We start from the raw sequence: 17,570 nt of genomic DNA, 5'->3' as shown, positions 1-17,570 counted from the left end.
CTCATTATTTAAAATAGTAGTTATTTAAAAGAAAAAATTCAGCATAAATAAATTTTGATATAACACAAAATTGCACGATATAATTTTTTTATAATACTAGTATATTTTAACAAGTGCTTTAAAAACACTCCTTAGCACTTTCTAATTAATATTAAATATTAAAATTTACACAATTTTAAACTATTAAAATGTTTATAAAGTTGCTAACATTAAATTAAAAAAATAAATAAATAGAAATGTTTTTTTATATTATTAGTCAAAAGAGTACTCTTTAATGCCATCTGAGTTGGTATGAATTCCAGCCACAATTTTTTACAAAAAAATATATTTTTTAAAGGGTGAACTCTAGCTATTAGTTATTTGGTCAAAAAAATTGAGATATTTTTCTTATAAATAGGATAAACAAATTTCCAAATATTTTATATTAAAAAACATGAGATATTATTATATTGAAACTTGGTGTAGTCATCCTATTTATTAAAAAGTTAACCATATTAAAAATCCACATAAAAAAACATTGTTTATATGCATTTTTCTTTGTTCATTCACGAGGCACTACAATTTAATCTAAACTTTGACTAGTTTATTTGTCTGATCTAGTTTATTTATAATAAAAAAATCTAAACTTTGACTTTAATAAATATTTTTCTGAATTCAATGCTGTTTACTTTTCCAACACACTCCACTCCACCCTTTATATTCTTTGCCCCCTGCCACAACCTTCAAACAAACACAAAAATGGCACTTTCAATTTCCTCTTGCAGCTTCATCCTATTTACCCTATTTTTCTCTTTGGTATCATCCTCTCAACTATTTTCATACCTTCTTTAAATAACAATTTTTAGTTATCAAGAAAAAAATATTTACTACATGATATTTCCACTTGATTAATTTTTTATTTTATTTTTGCAGATTATACAAGAGAGTTGTGCTAGGAAGATAAACAATATCATGGAAGTTGAAAAGTCTCACCATGAAGAGGAACACAATTCTCATAAGGATCATCATCTTCATCAAAATCAAAATCAAATAGAGCCTGAATTGAACGTATTTTTCGTTCCGAACGATTTAAAACTCGGGAAAAGAATGCCGATTTATTTCTCCAAAAAAGATTCATCAAAATCTCCGAAATTTCTCCCTAAAGAAGAATCCGATAAAATCCCTTTCGCGATAGAGAAGCTCCCTCTCCTTCTGGATTTCTTCGCCATACCAAAAGATTCACCACAAGCCAAAGCCATGAAATACACCATTGATCAATGTCAGTTTGAACCAATGGAAGGTGAAACCAAATTCTGTGCAAAATCGCTGGAGTCATTGTTCGAGTTTGCGAACTCCATGTTTGGTTCAAATTCAAACTTCAAATTTTTGACCACAAAACATGTCACAGAATCCACTGTCCCTTTACAGAACTACACAATTTCTAAAGTAAACAAAATCACAGCTCCTAATGCTTTTGGATGTCACCCTATGCCATACCCTTTTGCGGTATTCTATTGCCATACACAAAAGGGTGATGCGAATTTGTATGAGATTGTTGTTGAAGGTGAAGATGGTGGAACGGTTGAAGCTGCCGCAATTTGTCATATGGATACTTCTAAATGGGACGCCGATCATGTCGCCTTTCGTGTTCTTAATACTCGGCCGGGAAAATCTCCGGTGTGCCATTTTTTTCCTTCTGATAATCTAGTTTTGGTTCCTAATAAATAATTGTAATTGTTATGTGTATGAAAAACTTGTCAACTATAATAAAATAGAGCATCTTGATGCAAAACTTCCTAATAAAAATGATGTTTTGGTGTGATTGTATATGCTTACAATTATAGTTTTAGTTATTTATTTGAAAATTAATTATTTTTCTAACAAGAAAGATAATTTTAACGAGTCATGTAATTGATACACTGATTTTTGCAAACAAATGTTGCTTATGCTGATAATTTTCTTTATGGAATCTGTTTTATTGATTTATAACAGAAAGAGAAAAATAAGAAAACAAACTCAAAAGTCAAATCTGATGACGAATTATTTTAAAAAAATATGATTTAAAAAACTCTAAAGTCAAAAGTAGTATTGTTCATGCGCGTACGCATCTCGTTAGGTAATTTCCAACTATAATACTCCATAACAAAAAAAAAGTAGACTGAGTTTGACAAAATAAAGCTATGTAAATAAAGGACTATTTATTTATACAGAATTATGAAAAAATTTACCTACAAATTGCTAGGAAAAAAACGTGGTTTCTTTTCAGCAAAGAGGAAAGAGGGTTGAACCCAACTAAAAGGTATATGTATCGATCACCTTTCTTTGTATGTATGGTAATTCAATCACTATCGAACAATGGTTGAGAAAATAGTATTAACATTTACTCCAAGTGTTAAGTGTTTTGGAAAACTAATGCAATAAGGGTTCAACACGCAAATCATGTCTCTTAACACTAAGTTGAAATATGACAATGAGTTGTGCGTCCAAACTCTTTAGCTTCTATAATCATTGGTTGATCCATAATAGTCTACATCTGTTAGTGAATTTCTTTTGGTGTAACACTGAGTTTTCTGGTTGGAAAACTTTTATTTCAATGGAAAAGCTTAAATCCCTTAAAGTGATCCTTAAATCCTTAAATAGAGAGGTTTTTGGTAATTTAGGGTGGATTCTTTGGTCGATTTTATAGCCTTATTGATTGGAGAGATTGAGATTAGATCCGAAGCAATTGCGGATCTGTGGTCCCTTCTTAGAACTAAAGACTCTCAATTTCTTCAAAGATCTAGCTCTAAATGACTCAAGGAAGGTGGTACTAATTCAGTTTACTTTCATGCTTCTATTAAGAGCACGAGCATAAGAAACACTATCTTAGCGCTTAAGGTTGGAGAAGCTTGGATTTAAGGGGTGTCTAATATTAGACGTGAGGTAGTGAATCATTTCACTGAGAGTTTTAAAGAACCTAATGTTGATTGACCTCGTCTTGATGACGTGGTTTTCCGCTCTCTTTGGGACGAAGATAATCTTTTTATTATTGGCCCCCTTTAACCTTGATGAGCTTGGTTGTGCAGTGTTCTAGTGTGACGGTAACAAAATTTCAGTTTCAGGTTGTTTAACTCCTTTTTTTAAGAAAAAAAATATAGAACCTGTTTATAGTTGACTTGGGGTCATGTTTGATCAATTCCATCATTTTACATCTCTACCTAGTAGTTTTGCATCTTACTTTGTGACTATAATCCCTAAGGTTAATTCTCTCTCTCATTTGGGAGAATTTCGACTTATTTCTCTAATGGGATCCTTGTATAAGTTAGTGGCGAAAGTGTTGGTCGTTAGACTCGGTTCAGTGATAGAGAAGCTTCTATCCTCTAAACAATCATCTTTTCTTAAGGAAAGAATTTTGGTTGATGAAGTGGTGGATGTTAATGAGGTGGTCGACTTGGCTAAAAGATCTAAAAGAGCTCGCCTCATTCTTAAGGTGGATTTTGAGAAAGCGTATGATATAGTTAGTTGGAAATTCCTAGATTATATGCTGATTAGATTCAGGTTTTGTGAAAAATGGTAATCTTGCGGTGTTGGTTAATGGGTGTCCTACCCCAAAAGGTTAACATCCAAATGGGTTTGAAATAAGAGGATCACCTAGCTCTCTTCTTTTTCCTTCTAGTGGCTGAAGGGCTTAGTGTGTTGGTCGCGAGGGTGGAGGAGATTCATTTTTACTCTAGGTTCAGAGTTGGTAATGACGAGTTGGTGGTGACTCATCTTCAGTATGCTGATAACACTCTCCTGATGGTTGATCCTTCTCTGGAGAATTTGTGGTGTATTTAGGTTATTCTTAAAGGTTTGAGATGACTTCGAGTCTTTGAGTGAACTTCTTCCAGAGTAGTCTTATCGGGGTTAATGTGTACCCTATCTTTCTTTCATTAGCTGGGGATTTCCTCCACTGTGAGATTGATTATCTTCCTTTCAAGTACCTTGGTTTGTTGGTAGGGGCCAACCCTCATCTTAAGACTACTTGGGATCTTTTGGTTGCCTTATTGGAAAATAGGCTTAATTCTTGAAAGCACATATATGTTAATTTGGGTGGTAGAGTGGTTTTTCTCAATTTTGTGCTTAGTTTTATCCTTGTCTTCTTTTTTTTTTTTTTTTTTGAAAATGCCTGTTTTGGTTTGGAAGAAGCTTGCCAAGCTACAAAAAGGTTCCTTTGGGGGTTGGGATGAAATAAGTTTCTAAGACTACTCAGACTTTGTTGTAAGAACAAGATTTGGTTCTGTATCTAGCCTTTAGTTTTGATGATAAAAATACATTGTTTCTTAGAGAATAATTTTGTATCCTAATGGTTTTGTCTAGTGTGTAGCTTTTGCTAATAGGCTCTGATTTTGAAGATTTGGCGTGTGACATCATCAGATTTTGGACTCAGCACACTTTGACTCTGAAGAGATGCAAAAGTGCTTTACAAGATTATGTCAAGTTCTGGAACACTCTTAGATAAAGGTTCTGATGAACGTTTATGCTAAATCTCCTGACCGTGGCTCTGATAGAAGAGCATTTGAAGATTTATCAAGCTCTCAAAATTTTGCATTTTCATGTTCTGAAGACCAAGTTCTGAAGACTCTGAAGACCAGGTTATGAGGAACTGTGTCAAGACTTTGAACACCAAGGTTCTGAAGTTTCTCTCAAACAGACTCTTGATCCTTCTAAACATGCTTCAACAATATTTATGCAGAAGCCTCTAAAGATTAGAAGATAAGATCAAAAGGTTTTACGTAAGGAAAATAGTACACAATACAAGATCAAATATTCCTTCCACTACGATGATTTAATGGGATAAGAATTGTACTATTGTACCATTTTCCTCCCATTATGCAAGTTGTTATGCAAGGCTACAGTTGTATTTTGGTATTCCAATTCTACATTCCAACGGATCTTTTCATTACCTATATTAAGGAGACTTGGAAGAATGAAGAGGCTGCTAATTCTCACGTTGCTAATTTACGGGATAATACACAAAGCTTTTGCTGAACTGAATATTATTTTAGTGTATACAAAAAAGAAAACACACGTAGAGCTTTTATTCGTTATTGTGTGATAAATATTTTATACTGAAATTTGTGCAATCTACTTTTTTAGAAGCAATCTTGTAAACACATTTCTTGTAATCTTATTGATTGAGTTTGTATTCCTTAAAGACATTGATGTGTAGTCTTTGTGTTCTTGTAATCAGTTTGGTTATAGTGGATTAAATCCTTCTTGATAAGGTAAAATCATGTCGATAGGTGGACTGGAGGTAGCTTAGCTAACAACGAACCAGGATAAAAATAATTGTTTCATTTATTTTTGTTCTTTGTTTACAGCTTGTTGTGTTGGGTTAATAAAATCTTTCATTTTTAGAAACTCAATTCAAACCCCCTTTTCTTGTGTTTCTTGCCATCTTCAATTAGCATCAGAGCTCCGGTTCTAGTAATGATAAGATTATCAAACACTTAACAGTGTCAGATGAAATCTAGCTTGTGAAACATAATGGTTGTTATCCCATCACTAGTTGCTCCTATAAATGATAAAGATCACTATACCGCAAAACCTCCTATTTTTTATGGAGAAAGATTTGATTGATGGAAATATAGAATAAAGAGATTCTTTCTAGGTCATGACATAGAACTATGGGATATGATAGTTGTTGCCTACATACATCTTGTAGATGCTAGTGGCAACAAAATAAAAAGAAGAGTGATGACAGAACAATAAATGAAAGATTGTAAAAATCATCACAAAGCTAGAACTATCTTGCTGAATGCCATTTCATACACTGAGTATGAAAAGATCACCAACATAGATACTACAAAGTCCAAATTTAATTCTCTGAGGATGACTCATGAAGGCAACACACAAGTAAAAAAAACTAAGGCACTTGTCTTAATTCAGAAATATGAAGCATTCAAGATGGAAGACAATGAAACTGTTGAGAACATGCTCTCAAGGTTTCAAAACTCATGTTGCAGGACTGAAGGTTCTGGACAAAGGGTATCCTACTACTGATCATGTGAAGAAGATCATCAGTAGTCTACCTAAAAGATGAAATCCTATGGTAATTGCGTTGAAGTTATCAAAGAATCTAAATAACACCTCTCTTGAAGAACTTGTTAGTTCTTTAAGAAGTCATGAAATTGAGCTTGAAGAAGATGAGCCCAAGAGAAAGAGAACATATGTTCCTCTGAAGTATTTTAGAAAGTATAAAAAGACTAAAGCTCTTTAAGTAGAAGAAGACGAAAGATTCTAAAGAGTATTCAGAAGAAGAAAATGAATTGTCTCTTATTTCCAGACGTGTCAATCAACTCTAAAGGAAAAGACAAGGCAAGTTCAGGGGCTCTAGAAGGACATATAGTCGTTCTGAGTCTACTACTGGATTCAAGAAAGTTGGAGCCAGAAAAGACATCACATGCTTTGAGTGCAAGGATCCAGGTCATTTCAAGAATGAATGTCCCAACTTGAAGAAAGACAGACCTAAGAAGAAAGACTTTATAGGAAAGAAGAAGAGTCTGATGGATATCTGGGATGATTCAGAATCCTCAGAAGATGACTATGAGGAAGATCAAGTTAATATGGCGTTGATGGCATGCACATAAGCTCCATGTTAAGAAGATTCGATCATAATAAGAATCTAAGGCAGATTCTGAAAAGGTATTTGTTGAACTTTCTCACTCTAAACTTGAATCTAGTTTAACAGAAGTTCTAGATAAGTATCAAACACTTATGAACAAATACAAGGATCTGAAAAAGGTTCATATATCTGAGTCAGAAGCATATTGTAAGCTTAAGAAAGATTTCTCAATTTTAAATGAAGAAAACTTTATTTTGAAAAACAAAAACACCGTGCTTCAGAGCAAGAGTTCCAAACTTGAGAAGGAAAATCTTTGGGAAGCCTCTACAGACTCTAATGATGTCATAAAGAAATATGAAAATTCCTTCCATAAATTTCTTGCTAGAAGCCTAAATAGAAGCGTAAGAGCTTCAATTATTTATGGCGTAAGCAGTAACAAAACAAGAGGATTTGGTTATGATTCTGATGAACAATCTACTTCTGAAAAAGATGATAAACCAAAAACTCTTCATTCCCATTTTGTAAAAAAATGGTGTTGTGCCTAAAGGTAAAACCTTTTCAAATCCTAAGGCTAAAGCAAAAGTTCATTCTCATTTCAATTATGCATACATGTATGATTATCCTGCACGGAAACCCAAGTTTGTTAAAAGCTTTGGGCAGACTAACTAAAAAGGACCCTGCAAGTTGTGGATACCTAATGATAAGATAATATGTATTGCAGACATCCTTAGTAGAACTGTTAAGACACCAATCATGGTACTTGGATTCTGGATGCTCGTAGCACATGATGGGAAAAATGCATATGTTCCAAAGTCTGGAACTTAAGCCTGGAGGCGTCGTTGGTTTCAAAGGTGATCAGAAAGGAAAGATCATTGGCTCCAGAACAATATGTAACAGTTCTCTCCTTTATATTAGTAATGTTTTAATAGTTGAAGGATTAATGCATAAACTTCTATCCATAAGTCAATTAAGTGGAAATGGTTATGACATTATTTTTAATCAAAAGTCTTGTAAAGTTGTCATTCAGAAGGATGACTCGGTTCTTTTCAATGGAAAGAGGAAGAACATCATTTACAAAATTAGACTTTCTGATTTAAAAAAGTCAAAACATAAAATGTCTAATGTCTATAAATGAAAAGCAATGGACGTGGCATGGATGATTGGGCTATGTTAGCATGAAAAGGATTTCTTAGCCAAATAAGCTTAATTTAGTCAGAGGCATTCCAAATATGAAGTTCTCTTCATATGCTCTTTGTGAAGCATATCAGAAAAGCAAGTTTTCTAAAACTTCTTTTAAAGCAAAAAATGTTGTTTCCACCTCCATACTATTGGAACTTCTGCACATTGACCTATTTGGACAAGTGAAAACTGCTTTTGTCAATGGTAAAAACTATGGACTAGTCATTGTTGATGACTATAACAGATGGACATGGGTTAAGTTTCTAAGACACAAGGACGAGTCACATTTTGTGTTTTCTACCTTTTGCTCTCAAGTGAAAAATGAGAAGGATCTCAGAATTGTTAAAGTCAGAAGTGATCATGGTGGAGAATTTAAAAACAAAGATTTAAAAAAAATTGAAAAACATTTTGATGCAAATGACATTTCCCATGATTTCTTCCGCCCTAGAAATCCACAAAAAAATGGAGTTGTAGAGCGGAAGAATAAGACATTTCTAGAAATAGCCAGAACCATGACCAATGAGACTAATGTGGCTAAACACTTCTGGGCAGAGGCAGTCAACCCAACGTGTTATATTCAGAACAAGATCTCTATAATACATATTTTTGGTAAGACTCCCTATGAATTGTGGAAGAAAAGAAAACCTAACATTTCATATTTTTATCCTTTTGGATGTGACTGTTTTATGTTCAACACTAAGGACAGTCTTAACAAGTTTGATTCTAAGGTACAAAAGTGTATTATGTTAGGATACACTAAATGCTCTAAAGGCTATAAAGTATACAACACATAAACACGGATTATTGGGGAATTAATTCATGTTAGATTTGATGATTAGATTGATCCTAAAAAGTTAAAACTAGTTGAGAAGTTAGCAGATTTGGAGATCACCTATTCAGGTTCTGAAGGCAAAAATTCAGAAGCATAAGATGTTGAGGAAAAAGACTCTGAAGCTACTAAACCATAAGTTATTGAAGTTCAGACTCCTCTGAGGAGCATATATAAAGATCTTTACATTCTGAAAAATTGATTCTAGGAGATAAATCTAAACCAGACAAAACCAGATCCTCATTCAAACCTTCTCAAGAGACGCTTCTGGGTTTGGTATCCTTGATAGAGCCTACATCAGTTGATGAAGCACTTTTGGACACATAGTAGATTTTGGATATGCAAGAAGAACTCAACCAATTCTCTAGAAATTATGTGTGGGGTTTGGTGCCAAGATCCAAATGAACTCATGTTATTGGAACAAAGTAGGTGTTCAGAAACAAGCTGCGAACAAGGAGAGGTAGAAAGAAACAAGGTCAGGTTGGTTGCACACGGTTATAGTCAGCAAGAGGGGACTGACTATAATGAGATCTTTGCACCAATTTCCAGGTTAGAGTCTATTCATCTCTTAATTTTCTTTGTTGTTAATCAAAACTTCATCTTGTATCAGATGCGTGTTAAGAGTGCATTTCTGAATGATTACATAACTAAATAATTCTATATACACCAACCTCCTGGTTTTGAAAATCATAAAAACCCAGACTTTGTTTTCAAACTTAATAAATCATTGTATGGTCTGAAAAAAGATCCTAGAGCATGGTATGAAAGACGAAACAATTTTCTTTTAAAAAATGATTTCACCAGAGGGAAGGTTGATACAAATTTGTTATGTAAAACATTCAAAAATGATATCCTTGTTGTTTAAATCTATGTAGATGATATCATATTTGGTTCTACTAATGTTTCTTTGTGTAAGGAATATTTTGTCATTTATGGATGAGTTCACAAGAATGGCATGGTTAGCACTCATCAAGTTTAAGCACAAGGTGTTTGTTGAGTTTCAGAAGTTTAAGATGAAGGCTGAAAAATAGAGTGGTAAGAAGCTGAAATTTCTCAGAACTGATGGTGAAGGTGATTACAACTCTACAGAGTTCATAAGGTTTTGTGAGGAAAATGGAATTAAGCATGAGGTTACTGCTCCATACACTGCTCATCACAATGGTCTTGCTGAAAGAAGAAATAGAACTTTGCTTGATATGATAAGGAGCATTTTGAAGGACAAGAAGCTTCCTCACACCTTGTGGGGAGAATTTGTTGCCACTATAGAATATGTGCTCAATAGGTGTTTGTCGCACCTGGAAAAAATGATAACACGACCTAGCGAAGCAGAATTGCGCGCTTGCAATGATGGACTAAACAAAGTTGCCACCGAACTTTATTTATTCCTAAAAAGAAAAAGGGAAATGTTGATAAAACCCAAGAAAGAACGAAAATGATATCGGTCATTGCAACCAAATCAGGGTTCAGGAGTCTATTACGCAAGGGGAAGGTATTATCACCTGAAGCGCCGTGAAAAATATAGAGTCGCCACCGGATTTTATTTATTCCAAAGGAAAGGGAAAATAGCAATAAAACCCCAAATGAGAGAAATGGTCTCGCAACCAAGAGAGGATTCGGAAGTCGGTTATGCAAGGGGAAGATATTAGCACCCCTCACATCCATGGTACTCCATGGGAACCACTTGCTCGTATCAAATGTGTATGGATTTTGTTTATCTGTAAGTTGCTTGCTATCGGGAATGAGATGAAAGGATAAGATGGGGTTAAAATAAGTTTTAAATTAGTGTTCTCACCAAGGATTTGGGCCTTTGTGCCTACGTATCCTCATACGTGCAATAAGGATATCAGAGCTTCGTAGTTCGGCTAACAAACAAAACATTTGTTGGTTATTTTTACTGAACAGTATTGACGTTCACGCGCTTCTGTTCACTTGCTTGTACACTTTGTCATGGGAGTGGAAAGTATTTGCTTGTTTGCGGTAAAATGGATACGCTTGGTTCGCACTCTAGGAGTTAAACATTACTTGCTCGCACATGGAGGCTTAAGCTTCGTTCACGGTAGAAAGGAAGTAACACATCCTTATTGAAAGGTTTTAAAGAGAAAACCCTAAGGCAAGAGATGATTTGTTTTGTTGGGGTTGATTTTACGTATGGAGACAAGCATCAAACCCTTGGATAGATACAGTCAACGGTCCAATAACTCGAGAGTTGAGAGGACAATGTTGTCCTAACCACTCTTTTTCATCCAAAAATAGATTTGAATTGTGAAAAGAGTTTGGCAAGTCTAATCATTGGAACTTAGAGGGCGACAAGTATCTGACCCTTGACTAATTTCGATCAATGATCAGAGTACTTGGGAATTGAGAGGACAATGGAGTCCTAACTACTCTTTTTCTCCCTCATAGCACCTAGATCTAACTTATTTGAATCATTAGATGTTTTAAGGGGGAAAGTCAAGTGTCGGGTCCTAAGGCTAGGTACGGCCGACAACCCAAGTACTTGAATGTTGTGTACAAACACGTACACCCCATTTGGCATTCCAATTTGTTATGAAAATGGTTTTGAAAAAGGTACTTGACGTTGGATCAAGTGTTTGAATTTATTATAAAAAGAGTGTGTGAAAGAATGGAGGAGAGAGATAGAGTGAGGTTGAGAAGAGAATGGAGAAGGGATGTGAATAAGGGATCATGGAGTGGATGGAGAATACTTGACATTGGATCAAGCATTCACATTGCAATGGTATGAGTTTTATTTGGAAAACGACTTGACGTTGAATCAAGTAACTTTTATTTCTTTTGAAATGCTTGATTTATTTTGTATTTTATCTTAGTTATTAGAATGCATGATGAAATAACTAGAAAGAAATCAATCTAAGCTATTACATGCCTATGGGGTGGGGGAACATTTAACCCATAATGGGGGGATGGATCCATACAATACAACATACATGGGAATGGAAGGAATTATACGAGTTACAAACTATCAAATTATGTAACATGCCTAAAGCATAAAAGTAGCATGGTACTTCAAATAATACAAGGTTATTGAATGAGAATGAAATGGTTGGTAGCATGACTAGCTAAGAGTGAACTTGAATCTCAAAGTCAACATGTGGACACAAAACAACAAACGAGTTAGCATGAGATAAAGTCTAATGGATGAGAATGCAACTGTAAGACCCCAATTTTGATCCTAAGATCCCTCATGTTATCTCATCATCTGCATTAGCATTGGGATCACAACTTGACATCCTCCTTACCCCTCATTCATTGGATTTGCATTGGGAGAGATCACCAATCATATTTGATTGTATCATACTTCATTTTTCTTTGTTTACTAACCAAAATACCAAAAATATGTCATTGTATAGTTTAACTCTTTTGTAGGTAGTGTGTATGCTCACCTATGATCTATCAAGCTCGTATCCAGGGTTTAAGACCCTCATTGCAAGAAGCTCAATCAAGAATTGGTCTATATTGGCTCTAATTATCATATATGGATCACCATGATCTTCACATGTTATTTTGATCAAGAAATCATCAAGAGTTTGAAGTTGGTTTGCTTTGGAAACCCTAATTCATCTGGGTATCTTATGTGACTTCTTCAACAAGTTTCTTTAGCAATTGATCAAATATTTCAAGGGATATTCCAAATTTCATCATCTTATGCATATATGATCCTCCAAGAGTCCATCCCTTTCTTTGATCTATTTCTCTTCCATCAAGCATCTGAAGCAAGGCCAAGCATAATTGAAAGCAAGATCGTGCCAATCTGAAGCTCCATTGAAGGTGAATTTTCAGATTTTTCATCTCTTCGATTCTCACTCAATTCTCCATTATTCTTGTTGATTTTTGGTTGTCTGAAGTCCTACCAATGTAGGCAAGAAGATTGAGTTGCTTTGATATCAAATCGAAGCAACTCAGTTCATGATCCTCAAAACTCAACTCCCTGTATCTTCTTATATACTTGGAGTTAGACAAAATTGAGGCCAGATTCGAGCTCCTGAGCATTTTTCCTTCAAAATAGTGTACTCATTTACCATTTTTTCTTTGAGTTGAACTTGGACCAGTCCGGTGGTCCTAACCGGAGAAGATGACCGGAGCCAGGGCTCCGGTGGTGTGTTGGCTTGTCCAGAACCCTTTAATCTGAGTCCCACGTTCTAATCTCAGTCATTTAAAGTGATTACTGTCGCATCTCGAAAAACACGATTCCTCGCGATGGTCGCGGAAAAATTTATGTTCGAACAGAGTCGCCACCGAACTTTATTTATCCCAATGAAGGAATAGGAAAATATCGATAAAACCTTTGAAACATAGAATAATGGTCGTCGCAACCATATTCGGGTTCGGGAGTCGATTACGCAAGGGGAAGGTATTAGCACCCCTCACGTCCGTTGTACTCAACGGGAACCTTTTAGTCTTAATTTGCTATTTGAATGTTAAATGAATGTTATTTGCTTTCTTCAAGTGAATAAAGATTGAAATAGAGATGGATGAAAACCTCAGAATGGGAAAAGGGAGGTTTTTTATTAGCGTGCTCGCGAAGATACATCAATCTCCTGCCTATGTATCCTTATGGTGCAATAAGGAAATCAGAGCATTCGTAGTTCGGGCAACTACGGTTGATGTGTTTTTGTTTGATGAACGACTGTGTAGGTCGGCGTTCTAAAGGCTAAATGCTGGCTTGTCTACTCTCGGCGGAGGCTTAAGCACTGGTTTGTTGTGCGCATTAGAAAGGACTGATAGTGTTCTTTTTGAAAGGGTTTTGGTCACGCGGGGGTGACAGGTTGAATTGATGTGTTTGGGTGTTTTGGTTTGGTTTCGATCGCACGGGGGCGAGAAGTTAGGTTTAATATTGGAGATGTTTTTGATGAAGAACGACGAAAGATTGAGCAATGTGGTGTACACCAATCGTCCAATTCTTTCGAGGAATAATAAGGCGAACGCCTTCTACTCCCTTTTCGTTCGAATTATTTTTAAAGTTTGTTTGTGGATGTTGAATATGCACGGTAGTGAGGCGTACGCCTCCTACTTGCTTATTCAAAGAATAATGAGGCGTGCGCCACCTATTCCCTTATCCAAGTTTAGTTAAAATGTATTAATCGGAAGTCGATAATTTGTGCAATATGGCGAACGCCAATTATTCAAATAATCGAGAGATGGCGAGGCGAACGCCACCCATCTTTTATCATCCTAAGTTTAATTTATAAAAGATATGTTCTTAGATGTTGTATTTGATTTGTGAAAATAATTTGAATTTGAATTTGTAGATTTGTTTGGAAAGTCGATGATTTGAGCAATGTGGCATACGCCAATTATTCAAATAATCAAGGAATGATGAGGCGTACGCCTCCCATTCTCTATTGAAGTTTAAGTTGTTTATTTTGCGAAATTGTGTTTGATATAAAAGATGATTTGAGTTTATTTGATTGTGGTTTTGAATTTATGACGAAGACTCGAGCAATGTGGCGTACGCCAATTATTCGAATAATCGAAAGATAATGAGGCGTACGCCTCCTATCCTTTTATTAAATGGTTGTAGAATTTGTAGAAATGATTTGAAATATTATGATTTGAAGTGTTATGGTTTGAATAATTTGAATTTGGAAATTGTATTTGATTTTGAAAAGTGATTTGAATTTGTGTGATTTAAGATTTAATCGGGTAACAAGAAGTCGTGCAATATGGCGTACGCCAATTATTCGAGTAATTGAGAAATAGTGAGGCGAACGCCTCCTATATCTTTTTCATCCCAAAATTTGTGTTAAGAGAGAAAATCCTTTTAAATATTAAATGAATTTTATTTAGTGTATTATTCATCTACTCGATTAATCAATAACCAAATAGGTCTCATTGTAAGAAAGCCCAAGAGTAAGCTATGTGAGGTTGATGGCGATGCTAAAAGCAATCGACTTACAAGGGTGTTTTTAAAATGGGCTCGATGTTTGAATCGAGAATTGTGGAATGTGCTTTTTTTGAAATTGATTTGAATTGATGGTGAATTGGAATAAAATTGAAAGTGATTATGAAATGATGATGGAAAAGAAAAATCCTTTAATTATTAACTCATCAGAATTTGATTAAGTTGATTAGTTGAATTAATTAAGATTAATTATCAAAATTATTTAATTATCTCAAATAATTAAGTTAATTAAGATTAATTAATTAAAATGAATTAATCAAACAAAAGTCCGATTAATTAATTTTTTAAAGAAAAACAAATGAAAATAAGTGGCAATATTGATTTATTAAAATTGAATCGAATCGGTGGTGTTCGAACCGGTTTATGTGAGATAACAACGATTAATGTTATTCGCAAATTCATAACGCGGTGAAATTATACAATTAATTTATTGGCATTTGGGCGGCATAACGACATGAAATATCGAATCCGTAAAAATAAATCTGATTAAACATAACTACCACAATAGGATCAAGTAGTATTTACATTATACTATAATTAGAATTAATAGTAAAAATGGTACTAAAAAGGTAATGGAAACCTAAATCACATTGGGCTGGGCCCGAACACACACTCATTTGAAGTCATGACACTCAATTATGCCAAAAATAGGGGTAACTTTCATGTAATAACCAAATATTCTGAATTTTTCAAAGGCATGTTTAATTCAAACTATTTTGAAATCAAACTCCTAGCAGCTTATGACGAATCTCTAGCATGAACATGAATTCGTTACAGTACCTTTTAAACTCTAAGATAATCCTTAATTATTGATTAAACTCTATATACAAACAAGTTCCAGCATAATAAGTTCCAGCATAATGCTTCATATGAAATATAATAGAAGCAATTAAACGGACACGGAATCGAATCCGGAAGTTCATAACAAAATCACATAACTTTAACAGTGGTATGCTAGCTAAACATTCATGACAGAAAATTAATACATGTACTCTTTTCAAAATAATCAACAGAAAAACAATATGCATATGCACCCAAAACCAGTCCAAGCCTAACCCAAGTAGAACGATTTTTTCAGCAATAATCCAATATGTATATGTGTAGTGCTCCCAAGTTAACATAGCATCAAAATAAGCTTGTCAATAGAAACCTCCCAACCGCGCATCCTTCGAATCTCTATGGATCACACTCGAACACTTGATTACAACATAAATCAATACTCACCATGAAACACCAAAGTAAATATTGTAACCATTTCTAACAATCAACATAACCAACACTGAAAGTGACAATATCAAGCAGATGAAGAAAAATGAGATAAACACAACATGGTCCAAACTGGCCCCTAAATGCACATCAAAATAAATTTCGATTTGAACAAGAATCCTTTAATCAAGAATATAATCGAGCGTACGGGAAACCAACCAATTTATAGTACCGCGAATGAGACCGATGTTGTTGAATGCGTGAAGAATCTAGACTCGCACCAATGTCGATGGCTTGTTGTTGTAGTGTTACGTTGAACTCTTATCGGAACCTTGCGATTGAGTCGGTGGTGGTAATGCCGTGGGTGACACCGTGACCGGATCTGAAGCGAGTTTGTAGACGTTGGCAGAGCTCGAAGATGTGGATTTTCAGCTTGTTGGTGAGGCGTTTATTGATGCGGATTGAAGTCGGGTTTCGCGGTGGTGTTGAAATTGAAGAGGCGTGAGGCGTCGTCTTGAAGAATGGAGGACAACGGAAATCACGGAGGAGGCGGAAGCGATGGTAGTGGAAGGAGATCGTTGTTGTGGGTTAACGGCGGAAGATGATGGAAGATGGTGGCCGGTGATGGAAGGTTGGAGACGGAGGGTTTTCGCACGGAGGAGGTTGTGCGATGGTGTTTATGGAGCTCGTGGTGGTGATGCGCGGAAGATGGAGGATGATGGAGGGTTGAGGTTTAGATCTGAAGAGAAAACAACATGGTGGAACCGTTTATTCCAAAGGCGGTGACTTTTGGTTGTTGGTATGGTCGGTGAAGGACGGCGGAAGATTGTTTATGGTTGAAGGAAAGTGGATTGTTGGTTTCCGGAGGAGAGTTGTTTCGTCGGTAATGGAGGTTTGAGCGGCGGTTATAAGGTCGTTGGTGGTTGAGATGACGACGATGAGAGTGAGAGAATGAACGTGAGTGGATAGTGGTGGTTGAAGGAAGAGGAAGAGGGGCGATTTTTTTCTTCTCTCTTTTGGGTTTGCAGAGAGAGAGACGAGAGATTTTTTTTGAGGATTTTTAAGAGTAGTGAGATTTTTTTCATTTTGAGAGAAAGAGAGTGAGGTAGTTATTTTTCTGAGTGATTGTGAGATATTATGAAAACGTGAGGTAGTGGAGAGAGACATCATGTGATGAGAGATTCTGAGAGATTTTTTAGGATTTCCTCTTCTTTTGTTTTTTATGTTGCCACGTAGAGTGAGGGTGAGCGAGTACCAGCTGGCAGGATCCAACGTACCAAATATATTTTTTCTATAATTATTATTCATTTAAATAACAAATCATAAAAAAATCTAACTAATATTTAATTTAAATACATTCTAATTACTTTAATTAAATAACTAACAAAAAGAAAATTGACCCATTAAAAATAGAAACTGAGTACAAATTTGTTCGGAAAATTAAACCGGTCACACTAAAATTGTCAGGACAAAACATATTTATTAAAAAAATACAGTCTTTCCTCAAATTCTGAAATAATTTTGTATCGGTTAAAAGGCTCAGACGGGTCAAAATGCAACCGAAACAGCCACTAAAAAATGCAATGAGCACACCAGGTTAAACTACGTGAACCGTAGATCAATAATACTGGTGTCCGCAATTTTAAATCTGAAACTTTTTACCCGCTGATTTTGCAAATTCTTGAGGAACAGATTAACCGATTTGTCTGTATTCTCAATAAATTTATCTTGACTGATATTCTAGGTATTATTCATGATGAAATGTATTGCATGCTATGCATATGATGCAAAAAATGAAAATGAAATCAATTCTATAAAAATTTAAATATGCCCGAACAAAATTGGGGTATGACAATTACCACGCGTGTGAG

The 17,570-nt window shown here is 35.1% G+C and overlaps 1 protein-coding gene across 1 annotated transcript; it reads left to right on the top strand.

Annotated features, from left to right (window-relative positions):
* Window positions 1-629: 629 nt before the first annotated feature.
* On the top strand, window positions 630-1,801 carry LOC127084396 (BURP domain protein USPL1). The gene is made up of 2 exons (XM_051024833.1): window positions 630-795; window positions 913-1,801. The coding sequence occupies exons 1-2, from the start codon at window positions 658-660 to the stop codon at window positions 1,705-1,707; spliced, it is 933 nt and encodes a 310-aa protein (XP_050880790.1). The 5' UTR covers window positions 630-657; the 3' UTR covers window positions 1,708-1,801.
* The last annotated feature ends 15,769 nt before the right edge of the window (window positions 1,802-17,570 follow it).

Source organism: Lathyrus oleraceus, chromosome 5 (assembly GCF_024323335.1).
Source record: "Lathyrus oleraceus cultivar Zhongwan6 chromosome 5, CAAS_Psat_ZW6_1.0, whole genome shotgun sequence".
NCBI classification, from domain to species: Eukaryota; Viridiplantae; Streptophyta; class Magnoliopsida; order Fabales; family Fabaceae; genus Lathyrus; species Lathyrus oleraceus.
Note: the sequence above shows the minus strand (reverse complement) of the source record. Positions and strands in the feature narration are given on the sequence as shown.

Coding starts and splice junctions, on each gene's coding strand:
- LOC127084396 (XM_051024833.1), top strand. CDS start 658: ATGCTGTTTACTTTTCCAACACACTCCACTCCACCCTTTATATTCTTT. Junction 796..912: donor TTACCCTATTTTTCTCTTTG/GTATCATCCTCT, acceptor TTATTTTTGCAG/ATTATACAAGAGAGTTGTGC.